Below are 18,971 nucleotides of genomic sequence, written 5' to 3'. Positions count from 1 at the left end.
GTAGTGTATCTGAGATAAGGGTTGTGAAACTGGGTTTAGTGACATGTGAAAACAAACTGCTTCTAGACCTGAACTGCACCATATCCAGATACCTCCCTTCCTTCTCCACATCACTTCTGGTTCTGGGCTTGATGCAAACAGAGCAGACTTTGGGTCTGTGATACCACCAGTAAAAAGGTATCAAGGGGTTCTCCCAAGGCATCTCTGGCCTCTTTAAGGCTCTTGTTGATGTTTTTTCGTGCTTATGCAGCATAGTGTATCCCAACAGCTAATCTGGCCCTCAGGGTAATGCCAGCAGAGAGCTGAGTCTGACCCTGTCATGATAATTAGTCATCTCACCGATGAGGACGTTCCACCTCATCTATCCTGTGTTTTCTAGTCCCTCCTAGCTGCCTCCTTTTCAACATTAAACAAGAACTGGGTTATGACTGAGAGTCCTTTTTTCTATGAGAAGAAAAGAAAAAGCTAGAACCAATCTATAAATAGCTGAAATCTGACTGCCTTAATGACAGTTGGTTTCATTTGTATATAAACTAGGTTCTCTTTCAGTAACCTTTAGTGATGATTTCAATATAATGCACAAGCAAACCTATATGATGGAAGGTGTAGAAATTGACTTTATCTACACCTCTGTAGAAAAGAAACAGTTGTGGGAGGAGTGCATAAATGTGACATCAGACATGGCATCTTTGTGTGGAAAAGGGGGGATGAGAACTTGCTTAGAGACAAAAGACAGTCAGCAGGGAAAGATAGCCCTGCAGGCTTGTCATTCAGATCACAAATTTGAAGAATGAGTGAGGTAAGCCATAATATAGCCAGAATAATAGTCAAGGAGGACGGTATGCCATTCATGTATTGATGTTGTGCAGCTGAAATAAAGACAACTTTGAGGCCGGATGTCAGCAGCTGGCAAAAATGCCTCCAAAATGAAGTTAAGGAGCAGGGAAAAAAATGGGGGAAGCTCCTGTACTTAGGAAGACTGCTGCAAAATGTCTGAGAAGTTACAGACTTTTCTTGATCTAGAAATCAATTTATATGACTTCTCACTTCCAGGGAGACTTGATTCTGATCTCTCCTTATGTTGTGATTTTACCATATACATAAGGAAAAGACAGGCCTGTGGAGCGCAGCAGTTCATGTATTTCAGTAAACCAAGTTCATTTTTTGTGGAAAGTTCTCTGTCAGTGTCCAGGAAAACTTACTGAAATTTCTAGGAAGTGAGAGTACTTTGTAGGACAACTACCTAAGGGCATGAGAATGTAAGGAGAGGCTGACAGGTTTTATTTCTAGAAAGACCCTTCTAGCCATTGTTGTCACTGCTGTTCTCTCCTCTTTGACAATAAGGGCAAACATGATCATGGATGTGACTTCTGGGCACAGAGCAGTCTGCCTGCATTTCTCCACTCCAGCAGCTTCATTCCATTAACCTAATTGTATCAGACACTGGAACCAGTGCAGATCTCTCAGCCTTTGACTTATATATATGGCTGGTAAAGCTATGTTAAACTATGTAAAATTGAGCAATATTAAAAAATCTTCTGTGACCAATCTACTTTTATTAGTAATAAGATTAAGGAACAGACTGTGAATCTACTGAATTTGGTTAGACTCTCTGGGCAGCAGCTGGCTTATTAATGGAAGAAAAAATTTAAGCAATTTTGCCCATAAAATTAACGTTCACATGACTGTTATAACCATAGACTAAAATGAAACTCAAATATGAATTTAAATTTTAGCCACCAGACTGGCATTCTTACCTCTACCCATATACTCTGTATATGTGAATTTTCCACTGACAAAATTTGAGGAGTCTGCAAATCATGGAAAACTGAAAATGATTAGTGTGAAAAAAGGGTGCTATTTGTAGAGGCTTACCACATGTTTATTATTTACAGTTTTCCATTCAATAAACACTAGCCTTATTACACAAGGCAGAAATGCAATGGTGTGACATCATCCACGATTCCATGTTGATACCATTATCCATGAGATTTTTGCTTCTTTTCTCTAAATAGCTTTTGTTCACACTAAGTAACACTTTTAAAGGGACAATGTCAACCTGAAATGCACTTGGTCTCAGAAACAAATTCAAAGTAATTTTAGATATTACAGTCACTGATGATTCCTGCCAAATTTTTGCATTTAACTGCGGCTTCTTCCTTCCCTTGCTACAGGAATGAGAACCCGTATAAAAGACACGTACAAGCTGAATATTATTACTTCAGGCCACTGCAGAGAGCTTAGCCAGAGACTCCAACTGCTGTAGGACCATGCCCTGTCTCACACACAATGCTCTACCAGGGATGCATACACAAAGAAACCACTGCCAAGCCAAAAATTTTTCATCCCTTTCAATTACAGTAATCTCCAGTGTTACTAGCGGTAACACCAAACAAACAATTTCCCGGGAAAAATAATTTTTACGATGTCTTTTTGAAGTTCGGACATACCACATTCAGACATTAAATAGGGTTTCCCACTGGGTAGCAGTGTATTTGATCTGGACTAGCTCATATACATGAAGTATTCCCCTTCTAGGAATAATCCTTCACAACTATGGTACAGCTTCCTGCCCCAATCCATAAGGAGGGCACCCAATAAAACCAAACAAACAGGACCATGAAACAAATTGACTGAAATGAACAAAACAGATTAATTACATCTAGAATAATGATAACACAGTCCTAACCCCAGCAGAGCCCATGAGAAAAATGCCACCTGTGAAGCCCATTAGAGAACTATTTTTGCTATTAGTACTACATGCAAATCATTTGCATATGACAGTGAGCAGTGGTAACGTGAAACTTCCGGGTAAGATATGGTGAAAGCAAATCTGTAGAACAAATCTTTTTTTCTAACCTCTGTTGATCTGTGGTAGTGTGGGCTAAAACCCTGACTAGCATAAATGCATGTAAATCCATTGAATTAGCTCATCTCTGCCAGCTCAGGGCCTAAACTGTAAGAGGTATGTCTATACTGGTAGGCAAAACAGAGCCATGGCACTATGGGATCATGAGTAGCCTGTGAATGTCCATACTGGTTACATACTCTTGACACCGCTATAACTTATGTTAACCAGAACTCCAACAGTGCCCAGCACAATTTAAGCAACAGCACGGTCCAGGGATCTGTCCAATTGGCGTAATGGATAAAAAGCCAGATTTTCTGAGGGAGAACAGCATTTATTCAGATGGACATAATCCATGGCGTGTCTATTGCCCTCAGAGCCAGAGATCAGACTTTATAGTATTTGACGTACCTATATAGACGTAGCCTCTGATGCCATGGGTTGACACACACACCATCCCATGTAAACCGCTCTATAGTTCAGTTGCTCTACAGAAATAACAGTTGTAGTACTGTATGCGAGAACACTTGTAGAGATAAAGACTGGGATATGTAAATATTTGCATTATATTCAAAATTGAAGAGCAAGAAACAAGGAACTTCTTACCTTTGCCTCCAAAGCTTTCTGTAGCCCTATAAAAATAAGGATTAAAGAGTAATGAGTAGCAGAAATTCTTTTCAGAAATAGCCTCCTGAGTTTTTAAGCAAATTTCTATAAACTGTGTTTCCTATTAGCTTTGTCTGAGTATTGGAATGAATTTACTATTTGCTAAAACCAGTAGAGTTCTCAGGACCTGAGTTAGCACTCAGAACAAGGAATATCTCCTATTGATTTCACTGACATTGGCTATATGAGCCAATTTGCTTCTTTTTCTTCAGAAGCAAATTTTGTGTTCATAGTTCACATGCCATTACTATAAGCTAGTTACCCAGTCAGAGAATACATCTCATGTCCTAAACATCTCAGATTCTGAACATAAAAACTCACAGTAAGGCACTTGGAAACAAAATTTAAAAATTATTCATTCCTAAGAAGTATTTGGTGATTAATTTCTTATAATAAATAAAAATTGAAAACTCACACTTGGTTAATGTTATGCTTGCAGCTGGAAATCTTTTGGGAAACTCAGAGGAGATAGCCACCATTTATACATGAGGGACATCAGCAACGTATTGGGGAGCTTAGGGCTGCTGAAAGGAATAGCCTTCTACAATCTTTGCAACCCCAAGTATGTATCATTGTGACCACACCCTGAGATGAGGCTGATGGAAGCACTGATCTCCTTCTCTTTCTTTCCTTAGCCAAAGCCGATCCCAGTCTAGCTCCATATTTTCAGTAAAGAGTTACATAGCCCTCATAGTCTATACAGTTCTATCTGTGAATGCCTGGGACAATCATGCGGTCTTATGCCTTCCATATAAGAATCAATAAACTAAAATAATGCCTGAGCCCAGCTAATTCTTACTTAAATATCTAACTGTATATAGGTGAACAACTCTTTAAGAAACTGGGCTATACTATTAAACGGTCAGGAAGCTAACTGAGTTAACTCTGGAGGTCAAGGCTTCCATCTAGTGGTAAAATGGAAAGGTGCAAAAGTTGCTGTTTGTGGGAACGAGAATGTCTGAGGTCCTTGTAAACAGCCACATGAGCATACAGGCAGTGCAGCATCTTTTTAGACCGAGGAAGAGACCACTGGAGAAACTGTACTCACAGGGCTGGGACCTGAGGACTACTGTTATGAGGTCTCCATTCAGCTGCTAGTTAAGCATATGCTTAAAGTTAACATACAGGTGTTAAAAAAAATCACATGCCTTGTTTCCCTTCTGAATAGGAGTGGTTTGTGCCTCTAACTTAGCAGAAAGGTAGGAGAAAGAGTGGCAAGTTTCTGTTGTGAGCAGAGCTAATGGCTGAGGTACTGAGCTGGTCTATATATCACTACCTCACAGAGGAGACGCTTGCTGACAAGCGTTGCTCACTAGGGTGCTAGTGTTGCAGATTTCTTAGGACTGAGATTGCTAATTCCAAATTACAACTGATTGAGAAGAACAGCAAGAAAATAAACAATGGAAAAAACTACAAAAAGCAGACAGGCAATCCACAATATCACTGAGGTTCAGGAGGACCAGCGTAGTTCAAGGAGAAAGGGATTACAGCTCACTGGAGTGAGTATTGTCTTTTATTTAAAATCAAGCATGACATTTTAAAGAGGTACTGGCAGTCAGGTGTACTGGACTCAGGCATACGGCATAAAGCAGAACTGATCTCTGCATGTTAATAGGTATTTTCAAATTTCCTTTTCAAAAAAATGACACTGTCATGGAGGGTGAGGAGTATGACATTTCCCAAGTTGAGATCCTCCTGTCAAGAGCCTTTGATAGTCTTTTCTCCGTCACATTATTTAGAACTGTAGTCAGGCCCATAATCTCCTCTGCAAGGATATGCCAAAGAGACGGAACAAGTAGAGTCTTTCTTGGAAACTGTAATGTCATTATAGGCTCTGGGTCAGGCAGTGGATAAATTAAGAGGTTTGCAACCTTGTAGAGACTGCTTTTGAAGTATTAGCCAACCGTTTCCAATCCTCCTCCCCAAAATAAAACAATACTTGATACCCACAAACACAAATCTAGATAGAGTGTGCAGGAACCCAAGTGCATGTTAGATATGCATATCAATAGCCATAACCATATTTATATTCAAAGAATGAAGAGATGTGACACTGGAATGGTGAAAGATAGTGCTCTGCATACTATTGAAGTCAATAAGGGGAACGGAACTGAATTAAATTGAAATATTAAATTAATTAGTTCCTGCTGCCTCCTATTTTCAAGCAATTGGATTTCTCTGTATGCAGGAAGAATTATGGATGATAGGCTGCAGTTCATTTCCACTGCAGCAACTTCTTGTGGATGTTTCTATTGTATCCACTTAGCTCCAATAGACAAGTAAAGGATCCTCAATGAAGTCCTTGCTTACTGTGTTTTGAATCAGACATACAGTGACCTTTGCTTGCTGCTAGCTCTGACCATGATTTCATATGTTGTTTCGGGCTGTGCACTTTTGTAACTACCTCAGTTTCCTGGATATGTTTTTTACTAACAATGGTTATAGAAAAATTCTCAAGAGGAACGCTAGTTACCTCAGTAGACTCAGCTGTTTCAGTTCACATAAATAGTTCCTTCAGTTTCAGTTAACCTAGTCTCACATTCCCTTGTGCCTGACCTAAAGGTCTCCAAAAAAAAAAAGAACGTCCATATCTTGTTCACTTTGGAGTCAAAGGCACATGTTCTACCTGATTTTAGAGTGAAGGTGTAAATCTCCATATTCCTTCGAGCACAACTCAATTTCTCTTGAAAGATTCATACATTTAATGACATTATAGCTCAGCCTGGAAAGTGCCATTTTCAGGGCTTTGCAGATTACTGCAATCATCTTGCTAAGCTGCAGCCCTAGCCCACCATGCATGCTTGCCAACACCTACGTGTCTTTGTAGTTCTCTGGCCTGACTGGAATCTTATCCATGTACCTTTCCTAAGACTTTTCAGGTTGCTTAAATAACATGAATAGATAATGATTTGGTTATTTTTATCTAACTTCCTGTCAAGCTACGCCTTCTTTGCTGGCTTCAGCTTAGCGAGTCTTTGCCTTGTTTCGTGGGTCAGCAAAGTTGGGAGGAGATACAAATGGGAGATAGGAATCCAAGGGTACCTGTGAAAATGTCTCTAGGTGTCCTGAGCGGGCCTTGCCCGGAGATGACTGATACGGTCTGGCCACTCTGTGACTTACCCAAGGGCTAGGGATCCAGACTCTCCCCTCTCATAAATCCTCCTAGGGGCTTCCTTTGTTAGAAGGATGAATAGTGTATTAGGATTTAATTGGAGTGAGAAACAGATGATCCATTTAAAGATCAAGACAGGCAGGTCATTGAAAAGTTTGTCTTCTGTAAACTAATTTGAAGAACTGCTGCTTACAATATCCATTCTTCATTGAGCTATCATGCAGGAATCTTAACTCTTTATCACCTTCTCTTGGCAAAGACTTTATCAATAGATGATGGATGTGACAGGCAGCACGTTAGACATCACAATAATTCTTCAGCCATCCTTGGAACAAAAGCCTCAAGAGACGAGAGAATAACTAATTCTACAAAGACTAACAAAGCTTAAAAAGGTTCTAACAATGTTTATACTAAAAGGACATGAATTCTTCCAATGCAGCAAGCTAGGCCAACTGATTGTCCCTTGACCTTCTGTGACAGAAGACAAGACAAAGTTCCCTTGTCAGGCTTGTCACAGAGGTGGAGCTTTTAATGACAGCAGGGTTATTCTAGGAAACAAAGGGAAAGAGAAGGCTAGATACAGCAGTGGATAAGTGTAGTAACCTTTCACCCTCTGAAAATGCTGCCAGGCAACAGCTATAGAGATAGCACTAAAGTGGCAGTGCTCCACTAGAGTGGATTTTATTACTTTGTCACAGAATGAACACAAAACATTGCCAAACAGAGATGCCAGGGTAACTTAAATTAAAAAAATGTTGACTGATATCTCATTTCTATAATCATTTCCTAAGCATTTCTCTATACATAAATGGCAATTCTTAATTTTCTCGTGTTTGATGGAAATGCAGTCGCTCCTTTGGTTGGTTGAAGTCAGTGCTAATGGTGCAACAAAAACTATTCAGTGAATTCAAGTGCTGCAGCAGTGAAAATTTATGGAAAACATGCAGGTTCTAAGTCAAATGGAAATATTCAGATTAAAATGTAGGCTACATAGAAAGATGATGCTCCAGCTTGACAAAAAATTCTATTCATCCTCTGACAGAAGCCTTCATTTGATGATTCAGCTGGTTTTGCAGGTCAGTGTTGCCCTGGTGACAGCATGACTCAAGTGTATACCCTTAAAAAAAAAAAAAGGCCACTGTTAAATCTGGCATGGGCAACACACCTAGATTTCATCATGTTTACATCTAAAAAAGCTCAGATGAAAATCTCATACTGTAACATCTCAATTCTTGGGAAACTAATGTCTTCAGTTTTATAGTTCAGAGAAGCAATAGTAACTATTTCAACTGCATGCTATCAGAACTGCTATCTCTTCCCATACTTTGGGAACTTCCAGAAAGACGAAGAACTTTGTTCACATAAGGTGGTCTATTTAATCCTCTAGGATGTATCAATGACTTCCAAAGAATATAAAGAAGCAAGTATTTCTGAGGATGCTTTTTTACTCAATAAGAAGGTCTGTTTTTCCATTTTCCCTTTTAGTCAATGGAAGGTAGGAATCCTGCAGTACTGCACCTCAGGTATCTACTGTTTCTCACCACCTGCCAAAAGTAATGACATTCAGCACCTGGTCTATGATTTGGGAATGTCCCCCCAAGCTAGTCCTTTCAAGTATGGATGGATTTTGAAACAGTAAGAGTCATGTTAACCACTATATAGAGTATATACTACTACATATATGTGTCAGACTTTGTTTGTTTGTTTATTTTAGTATTAGGTTGTGGCCTCAGTATGTCTGCATTTTTTGAATTTTTCACGCATCTCTAAGGAGACTGCGTATTTGTGTGTGTGTCTCTTTACAGAACTTAAAGGAGACACATGAAGCAGTAAATAGTAAAGGACGAGGGAGCAAACTAAAGTGGTAGATACCTATTGCGCACAGTGATTAATTGTTTGCTGATGCTTTGGATCTGTTTTGGACAGCTTCAGCCAGCTCTTTCCTAGACAATCTGCTCTTTTATTTAGATAGATAGATATAGCCAGAGTTTAACAGAGATTGACAACTGCACTTTAGTTTCTGAATCATCTAAAATAGCACCAGAATCAATAACTTCACTATCTATGTGTGCATTTTGTAAGTGGGGATTTTTTTTTTTAAGTTGGGAAAGTGTTTTTACTCTAATATTTTAAATGTAATAAAATATATTATCCTGAATGAGATAGAACTATCTGGTAAACTCTATGATAGAGAAAGAATACGTTATCATCTACAATGTGCCAAAAGTTTCCTTCTTTGACACTAGAACTTTACTTTATCTCAAGGATGATTTGGCATTCTTTTGTATTAGTAATTTAGGTGAAATGTAGCTATCAGAAAGAATTTGTATTCATGTTATCATATTATTCTGGAGATAAGTCTAAGATTTGACAAATAGATTATTGAAAAAAAATGATAAAGAAGTGTGATTTTATGATTTAAGACGCCCGACAATCAGGAAAATTTGTCATCAACCTATTTTATTTTAATTGTATTTGTCTATACATTGGATTAAATGGGTTTTATTCAACTGTGTAGTTAATATATTTAAACAGAACACATACATTTGATTTTCTAATTGTATTTTCTTTCCCAGACACGAGGGTTCAGGAAGTGCCGCAATACTATGGGTGGATAACAAAGGCAATTCTGTGAGCTGTTGGTAGGTGTTCTGTGGAACTTACACCTCTCCTTCAGTTGCAAAGCAAAACAGACACATTGAAAGCAATCGTAGAAAAAGAGTCATTTTAAAAATAAAAAATCTTCATTAAGTTAAGTCAAAATCAAGTAGCCAAATGAACAAATAAGATATGAGCATTGCCTTGTCAAAGTTAGTAATCTTAGATGCCTTTAAATATTTAGTGTGGCCCATTTGATCTGCTTCTCACAAACTCCTATTTTCGGAGGTCTTGTTTATGATTTGAAAGCTGCCCGTAAATTTGGTACCTTGAATGAACAGACTGAATATTCTTCTTCAACCACATTTGCCACTTGATGAGTGTCTTTGTGCAGAAAGAAATCATTGTGGAGTAAGAGCTTGGTTTTTAATTACCAGCAGGCTTAGATATACTAGTATATTCAGTCCCTGGGGGACTGGGGAAGAGAACTGTGATATCTGCTGGCTAAATTACAGATACAAGAGGACTAGAGTTTGACCTTAAATAAATACGGTCATATTTAAGAAGTACGTTTGAATGCAAATGCCTTATAAGAGAATATCTTGAAAAGACATAGAGCATTCTTTTTCTCACAAAAAACGCAGGAGACAATTGTGACCTTTAAAGATATCCATAGTTTTGCCATTTAACTTCCTAAATCCATGGAGCTATTTAAATTACATTAGAGACTCTGAAGAATACAAATGAATGTTTATTTTTACAATAGAAGTGTAAGATTCTGTATTCCCACTGCCCATAACCAGTGTACAGAATAAAATATTAATGTATGAAATAATTGTAAATGACCCTTTATTTACTCCAAGGGAAATTCTAGTATATAACGCAACTACTGTATTGACTCATGAATTTATTAATCTCTCCTTATTTGAACACCACAGTGAACAACAGGAGCCACACACATGTTGGCAAAGAATGAATCTGGCCCAGCAAGTTTTTCTAAAAATGAGAAATGAGCTTACCTGAAATTGAGGACACTCTTAAGAGCCTGAAAGCATTTGAAATCAGTGAGATATCAGCATATGTTACAATTATTTTATTGAAGCAGGATAGGAAAATTTTGGCTCATATTAAGTAAATGTTTTTCAAATCATATGTATAACATCAGATTTACTCTTCACAGTACATAATACATCTTTTTTGTTTCATGAACAGTGGCTTAAATTTTTTTTTTGCTTTTCCCTGTAGCTCTTTATAAATACAGATGAGCTTAGAAATCAATCTGCTATTGAAAGGTAGGGTCTGTCCTATAAGCAGTTGCTCTGTGGAGTTCCCACTGCCCTTACTATTTCCAGTCCTTGCCAATAATTCCTTGAGCTCCCACTGATTATCTTGAATCACAGGTTTTTGTGGGTTAAGTGACTACAAGGTCAGTTAAAGAGTGCCTCTCTAGGGCTCACTTGTACTAGATCATCTCTATAACCAAAACCAGTATCCAGTATAGCAAATCTAAGTCTTTTTTAGTAGGGATATTCTAGAACAATCTCATTTTTGAAACTTTGCCAGCATATGCAGGGTCTAAAATGACTATGATTGATATGTACCTCACCCCTTCAGGACAATGTGTTACAAGCTCCTTGTAGCCTTTTACTCAGAAAAGGAAATCAATCCCTGGATGAAAAAACTTGTTGTTTGATGTTATTGATGACCAGAAATGTTCTCCATCTTAGACTTGCAATTTTGGATCAGAACTAGGATTTTTTTTTCCATAGTTCTAATGGGCTACAGGAGCACTAAGTCACCTTGATCTATGACCTAGCTGGGGACTTGAGTGAGACTTGGGAGACAGTCAATCATAGAATACCTCTGTGCAGGTGCTACATCTCAAGGAGCTGAATATATTTTAGAGCAATCTCTAGGCTGCTCTACACTGCAGTGGGAGTCATATGTATGCTACTAATAGAGGGCTGCAAAAGTATCAAGACACTAGTTTGCCTCATTTTTTAGTTTTGTGTTAAGCACATTTCAGCTTTCCCTGAAAGTTAAAGTCAAGGACAAAGTGCATATTTTAACAAAATGGTGGCATGTTTTTAGTGCTTAGTGGATCAGAGTTGCTGAGAGAATGCATGCGGATGTATATTAAAGGCTCTCTCTGCTGTTGAAATCCCACAGCTCTTAGACCGCTTAAGCCTTCAGTCAACACTTCCAGTGGCACTAGTGGGAATTTGTCTCAGCAGAGTCTGCAGAGTCATAGTCACAGGCTTTCAAAATAAAGGCTTTTTTTTCCAAGCACCTAAAGCTTGAGCAAGATGAATTGTCAAAACTCTTCTGAACACTTTAAGCCTGGACATTCCTACTTAGTTTCAAAAAGTTCTTGACTGTCTTAGCAGTGAGAGCTGATCAAATTCACTCTATTTCTGTCTGAAGCGTTCATGACGGTGCTATACTATCACAAGTATTAGCAGTGCTTGAATATGCCACTAATAGTTAATGTTCTCAATAGTTTTCAGCCAAAATCCAGTCATCAAAAACACTGAATTAAAATGCTCATGCATTAATCCAGGAAAAGAACTGATGTGGAAAGATAGAGATGCATTGGTTTCTCTTGCATTATTTTGACAGATGAGTATTTTGGAAGAGTGTTTTATTTTACAGCATCTCTTACATAGTGAAGCTTTGTATTGAGTGTAATAGATCCTGACATCTGAATCCACACCACTCCTAGCAATACTGTGGTATCGGGTAGCTGTAACCATCTCCTGCTTACCATAGGATGAAACCCAGAACAACTTCTCTCAGCAGCTGAATTCCATCTGATAGAAACGATTCCCCTCCAGTCAGTCGCTAGTCCCTGTTGATCGAGGCTCTTCCAAAAAATACCCTGTAGAGGCCTGCTGGGCCGCCTGTCCCGGGACTTGCACAGGCGGGTGGACGCTCCTGGGACGGCGGAGGCGTTTCAGCACCATGGCCAGCGGCAGCAGCCCTCCCATCCGCGGCGCCGGACGGTGAAGGAAACAGCGGTGTGACGCTGAGGCCGACAGGGAAAAGCGAAGGAAACGCTGAAGAGGGAACTTCCGTCAGGTGCTGCTGTTTTGTTTGGGGAGCAATCAAAGAAAGGGTCAAAGAATGACGTTTGACCTCCTGTACTGTATTTTACTCCAAGAGAAGAGCAAAGCTAAATAACTGACACAAATGGGACAGAAAACTCACTTTGGCCTTACCATCATGCTCTTCATGATGTATTAGATTGACAGCAATTGAATAGTATTAGATTTTTTTATCCTCGATCAGTAAATGGCAAAGTTGTCTGTCAGCTGAAGGCAATAGTTGCAGCTACTGGATTACCAGACCTTTGGTCAAAATTAAGAAGCCCAAAGAGAAGAGGTGCAAAGGGGAGGAAGTGACACACTATGTTCAAAAAGATCCATTCTATATTTCACCCAAACTCCCACCGAAGAAATGTGACAGACAACATCCCTTACTGTGATGGCACAGGTTCTGCAGTGAGACTGATCCGTAGCACTTCTATGTATGTTCTTGGTGGTGAGCAGGAGAAAGTTAGTGAACCACTGAAAAAATGCAAAAGTACAACCAGCATCGACTCCTGTGCTTACTTCCAGCCAAAAGAGGAAGACAGGGCCTGGATGTACTCCAGGACTCAGGACTGCTTGAAGTACTTACAGGATCTGTTAGCCTTGAGGAAAAAATATCTTGACAGTATCAATAACTTAAAATCCATGCATACGGCTGCAGATTCCCCGGTGCCCACAAAATCATCCGAAACTGGAGAAAAGTCATCACCTCCTCTTCCTTTCAAAGATTCTTCTAAGGTAATTCCTAAGAACTTTTGCCATGTGATTAGTCCTAAGCCATGAAGCAATTAGTCATATGACCTACAATTTTCTACTTTATTGGTCTCCAGCTGATTGTCTTCTTTCTGTTACATCATATGTAATGCTACTAAATACCTTAAAGTTTCTTTTAGAATAGTGAGGTCAAATATAAATGACTGATCAGATGTCTCTGTGTGTGAGAGAGAGAAAAAGAGGAGAAGAAAATAGATATGTGAGTATGGGAAGTATGTGAAAACACATTCTGAAAGATAGCTGTTTTTTCAGTACTCTAACAAGCTACAGAGTTCTTCCTATGATTATTTATAGCTGCTACTGGCTGGCAAGCACAGCAATCCCTGGGTTTATGGGCAGTACTTTTATTGGCTTTACAATTACTTATACAAAGTAATTTTAAATACATTGAAACAGCTAGAATTTTCTATGACTCATCAGACAGCTTGTCAATGCTACTTTTGTCATGAGTACAAGCTTAACTGATAGGACATGAGGCATTCCTAGGGCTCCCTTCTCTGTTACTTAAGAAACTGGCAGGAAGTTTTGAGACTGTAATTCCTCACCTTTTACTGTAATGACATCACAAAATAACCTTGAAATATTGTCTTTGATATCTCCATATACCTTAGAGAGGAAACGATTGCAAAGCTTCCTCCTAGCTGCATTTTATGGAGTGCATGTGGTTAGAAAGTTCAGTGGCTGATCTGACTCTGGACTTGATTCAGTGGGGACAAAGGAAAGAATTCCAGCAGGAGGGGTGATCTGTTCAGGTAACATGATCACAAACACATCTTTAACAGCAGACTCACAGCTTGCCTAGTGCAGCCCTTAAACTGGACACCAACAGGGATCATAGGAAGAAGGGACATATGGCTGACTTATTGAATAGCGCAGGTAGACATTACCAGAAAGGTATTGCTGCACTTATATGTTCTGCCACTCCAGAATCTCAAAATAGCTGAAACAGAGCTCTGTTACAGACATTGCTTAACCAAAGCACAAGCCTCACATTTGTAGGACTATATACCACATATTTTATTTTAAGTTTTGATCTAATACACATTTAGTCAGTGGGAATCTTTCATTTGGTCTTATTGGGCTTTGTATCACCTTTATAATGGTTTGAACAGTGACTCTCATAATCTAGGAATAATAGCAGGAAACAATGTTCAGCTCCCTGAACTGGAGGAGACAGTTTTCATAAAGATGTTTTATAAAAAGTTTTTAAAGTTTTATAAAGAATTTTTTTATAATTTATAAAATGATTCAGGGCTAGGGAAACATCCAAAGGAATGACTGAGATATAGAAGAAAGACTTGCATGGTGGTGCTAGGTGCCAAGAGATGATTCCCACACTATCAGTACACAGTCTGTGAACAGACATTGTGTCCTGTTTCGCAAAGACAGGCGTAATGAAGAGCAGATTTATAGCACGCTAGTTCCCCCGGTAAGCTGAGTGGCCATACATCACAGCAGTATGTGACTAACCATCAGCCAGGTGGGGAAAAAAGAGTAGGAAAGGATACTCTAACTATGGGCCAAGAGCCTGTGAAATAGACTCTGCACATCTAGGCTTCATGTAGGGTTGTGACTTCCTGAGGTTTGCCACTGAAAATTCCACTTAAAAAATGCCAAAAGCTTTATTTTAGTAAACAAATGAATCTCATAGAGGCTGAAGCTGTCATCTGACTGTGGCTGACTAGCTCTTATGCATGAACAGCCCTGATACAGGCTGGCGCTGTAGCTCCACAAGCCTCCCCCTCATGAACAGACAGAAACATCAGCAAGATATGCCATAAACTGAGTCATTCCTGCCAACACATGCCAGGGTCACAGCAGCACAGTACTGGCTTTGCAAAAATTAAGGAGAGATCAAGAAGACTTCTAGAATATACAGATGACTCCCCTGCTTCCTAACTGCAAGTTTTTTATTCACAGATTGCAAGGTTCATTTTATCAACAGGCTTGAATGGTTTTGTACCTAACTACCTGTTTGTGTTAAATCAGCTGTCAGTGGAAATCCTCTTCTTTCCCCTAGTTGCTGCACGATTAATGGGAATGTACTTTGTCCAGACATCCCTGTCCTCAGGTCCCAAAGATTCTACTGGATAAAAAATGGGCTGAACTAACGCCTGGCTTCTGAATGGGGCCTGGACTTCAAGGCTGACTGCGGATTCGAAATTTGCTGCTTGGGTCTAGTGAGAGAGAAAAATAGAGTTGTATCAGATATTTGAAAAACAAGCATTTATTTAAAATGCCTTTTAACCACTAAGGGCTTAGTCATAATAGCTGTCACTGTTCTCAGTAGATATGTGTTTACAGTTATCTTTTAGCACTTCTGAGGATGTCAATCAACCCATAATGGCAGGAGGGGAATAAGCTAGTTCATCTCTCTGCCCCCATCATCTCACAGAATGCGGAGCAAGCTGATCCTTCTGAGATGGGATAGAGCATGTACCTTTTCCTTGTAGGCTTGAAACCCAAGGTAGTAATGTTCTGACTTTGTATTTCTGTCTGGCAAGGTGCCTGGCTTGGACTCTCAGAGAAAATACACAGTCCTTTATTAGGTGGAACCCCTGTGAATGGCAGAAAGAGTTCATCCTACACAGACCTACAGACTTGCTAACCAAGGCTTTATGACTGTTTCAGAATTTACAGACAGGCGTTTGCTTTTTTATCAAGACAGGCTCCTATGGCTTTCCATGACCCAGGGCTTTCCTGTGGGAATTATCATCACAGAATTGAATGACTCGTATTTTAATGCACATAGTCCTTTTCCATTTCAAAAAGATTCCAGCAATTTAGGTCTGGATTTATTTCACCTAACCTAAGCATTTTAATGAGGTGCTTAAATTAGTAACCAAGCTACCCTACGATTCCTCTGCAGTTAACAGCAAGAGCTGTCTGCAGAGGGGTGTTCAGCCTACTAAGGCCTGACTCATCTGCTGAGGGTACTGGAGCCTTGCATTAATTATAGAGGGAACCCTGCGTGACTAAAGTTCTAATGTGCATGTCTCATTAGGTGCCTACTGCTAGGTAGAATAAATTTGCCCACAAAGCTTAGCTGTCACTTAGGCACCCAATCAAATAGCCTGGTACTAGGATTCTGAGGGATTTTGGAAAACCTGGCTAGCAATGTCCGAGTGGAAAATGTTTGGTATTGAGCAAGTGACAAGATGGATATTTGTTAGTCTGCTGTCCTGCTTTCTTTGATGGCTACAAACTGGAGTAATCTGGACCTATATCCTTTTCTGACAGTTTGAATTATCAGCTAACTCTTACCTATCTGTTCAACAGACACCTATGGAAAGAAAAATTCCACAGTCCAGTTCAGATGTAAGAGAAGCAATAGCTTTCTTCGACTCAGTTATTGCAGACCTGGATTCAGAGAGATGGCGGGGAGTTCCTGACGTGGATCTGCCAAATGTGGATGTTGATTTTGATGGTGCAGTATAAAACAGCCCAAATATGATTACTCTTGCTGGGTAGAGAGTAGGTGGAGGAGTGGTGATGTGAAACCATATTTGTTTATTTAATAGACACACTTTCCATCCCAATTTTGCTTCACAAATCTAGGATCACTATGTGCATCTATGTGAAACTATAGTAATACACTGTTCCCCACTGAAAGAGTGCACTATTTTATGTGTAGTCATTGCATGAGGAAATGTAGCACGTGGAGTAGTGCTTACCTTCTGCTCAGGGCTGAATTCTACCCTTGCATCTCTACCCTCAGCCATCTTTGGAGGAGAGCTATAAAAAATGTAAAGATAATTCTTCCTACATGTGTTTTTCATTTTTCTCATTAAGAAATGGCTGGATATTTTCTCTCCAACCAGCAAAACAGAAGTCATTTAGAGATTAGGCTAAAAAATGGTACATTTCCATTAGAAAGGATGAGATTTGCCTGACTAAAGGAAGATGTGCCCACCTGAGCTCTTCATCCATCCTATATAATCAGTGGAGAGAAATTGGCATTTGCAAGTGTTTTGTCTTAGGCTAAAGTAGATATCTGAAACAAGTCACATTAACTGTCCCTAAAAGTGCCTGTAAAGAGACTAGACCCGATATACACATTTACACTTCAAGCATTGAAATATTAGGTAAGGTGAATCCCATCCCAAGCGGCATCCTGAAGTGAAACAGGTTGAAAGCCATTAGTAAGTGTTTGCTTGATTTCTCAGCATTACCTCCAGGAAGGACATAGCAGACACCTTGTTCTTTTGCGGTGGATGTAAAAATATCACTCTTGAACTCTGCTAACTCCAGATTATCTTCTGTCTTTCAGTTGCTACCAGCACAAGTGAACACAGTTTACACTCAAACTGGATCCTTCGTGCTCCCCGGAGATACTCACAAGATACTGCCCAAACAGCAAAGGCTGCAAACCAATCTCAAGGAAACAACCAGTGGAGAACCACTGGCTCTAGAAAGAGGCTGGAAAGACATCCCATGTACTTGCCTAAAGCTGTGGAAGGGGCATATAACACTTTAAAATTTAAGCCCAAAACACATAAGAAAGAATTTTGAAAGCATATTTCATCTTCAGCTGAAGATATATATGAGACTGTGTGTGTAAGACTTGCTTCTTTTTTTACCACTGGTCTGTATCTTACCCTGTAGAAGTCATATGTGCAGCCACTGAAGGTTCTTTGTGTGGGATATATTCTAAGCCATGGCTTTTCCAGTGTTGGACTCATGTGAGTGTTTTGCTCATCAAGTTCATTGTGCCTAACAATATTGCTTTATCATCGTACTGGGGGGGAACTCCAACTTGACAAGCCTTTTTATAGTGCTGTTTTGAAAGCAATGATTCAAAGATTGCCTGGTGCAGTAACTTTTCTTCTGATTCCAGCAGTGCAAAGCAATTCAGCTAATACATTGTTAGTTTTTGCACCAATGTCTCCAACTTCAGAGCAGCGAAGCAGAGTTTTCTCCTTTTTTTTTGCATGTGAAAATTAGAATGTGCCATCATTGACTCTGCCATCTGGGAGTATCCAGTGGCACTGCGAAGAGGCTGTGGTACAAGCAAAAGGAGCTGCAGTGAAGAAACCAGCACAGAGGAATGTTTTGAGGGATTTCTCCAGTGTGTTTTGAAAGATTAAGGTATCTTGTACTCTGCTTGCTAACAGGAACAGTTCTGTTCTTGGATACAACATCAAGGGGTTCATTGCACGCAAAAATTTTTACAGCTTTTTTTATATGGTTACACTTCTCTCAGTTTTCATCTATTTCAACAGCCAAGTGCAGAACGAATCTTCTTTAAATGCTAGGAATCTAAAGCATCCCAGTGTACACTAGAAAAGCTTATTAATGTCTTGGAGCAGAACAGTTTGAGCAAACTGGAGCATAGGTTGTTCTCAAGGGCAGGAGGCAATTTGCAGATAAATCCCATTACATCAGCATTAGATTATACCCAGTATTTGGATTTCTGCACAGTTCATCATTAAAGGCTAAACATTAGGAAGAACACAGTGTAGAGGTGTTCTCCTTCAGGCTCTTTCATCTGAGAGGTGAGATGTCTTCCATGTGATACTTGGAATTGTTGTGTCACACTCTCTGCCTGTTTTACTGATGTACAGTAATTTAAAAATGCATAGACCAAGACCTAGCATCCTATGGAAGTACTAGCTTGCTGCCCTTCAGATAGGGCAATACCATTTGTAAATCTGGCATCAGTTTGAGCCAAATCTCCCAGTTCATGCTTTGTCTTAAGAATTTGATAAGATGTTTGGGAGCAAGCCTTTGTTTACTCGGATATAATTTTTTTCAACTGGTGTTCAATCAGTGTTTCTCTGTGACAGAAGGATCATGGCAACACTAATATAACCAGCTAATGAGTCATGGGGGATTTACTCTTTCTGTGTTCAGTAGTTTTTGTGTCCAAACACTTGGATAAATT

General features: G+C 39.4%; 1 protein-coding gene across 1 annotated transcript; it reads left to right on the top strand.

The window, feature by feature from the left end:
• Positions 1-12,305: 12,305 nt before the first annotated feature.
• C1H13orf42 (chromosome 1 C13orf42 homolog) lies at positions 12,306-17,599 on the top strand. The gene is made up of 3 exons (XM_068929901.1): positions 12,306-13,051; positions 16,367-16,514; positions 17,358-17,599. The coding sequence occupies exons 1-3, from the start codon at positions 12,632-12,634 to the stop codon at positions 17,597-17,599; spliced, it is 810 nt and encodes a 269-aa protein (XP_068786002.1). The 5' UTR covers positions 12,306-12,631.
• The last annotated feature ends 1,372 nt before the right edge of the window (positions 17,600-18,971 follow it).

This window comes from Struthio camelus, chromosome 1, assembly GCF_040807025.1.
Source record: "Struthio camelus isolate bStrCam1 chromosome 1, bStrCam1.hap1, whole genome shotgun sequence".
NCBI lineage: Eukaryota > Metazoa > Chordata > Aves > Struthioniformes > Struthionidae > Struthio > Struthio camelus.
Note: the sequence above shows the minus strand (reverse complement) of the source record. Positions and strands in the feature narration are given on the sequence as shown.

What these genes read in the sequence shown, in the direction of transcription:
- C1H13orf42 (XM_068929901.1), top strand. Translation starts at nt 12,632, where the DNA reads ATGTTCAAAAAGATCCATTCTATATTTCACCCAAACTCCCACCGAAGA. An exon ending in CTTTCAAAGATTCTTCTAAG is followed by an intron (nt 13,052 to 16,366) that starts GTAATTCCTAAG and finishes TCTGTTCAACAG; the next exon opens with ACACCTATGGAAAGAAAAAT. An exon ending in TGTGGATGTTGATTTTGATG is followed by an intron (nt 16,515 to 17,357) that starts GTGCAGTATAAA and finishes TCTGTCTTTCAG; the next exon opens with TTGCTACCAGCACAAGTGAA.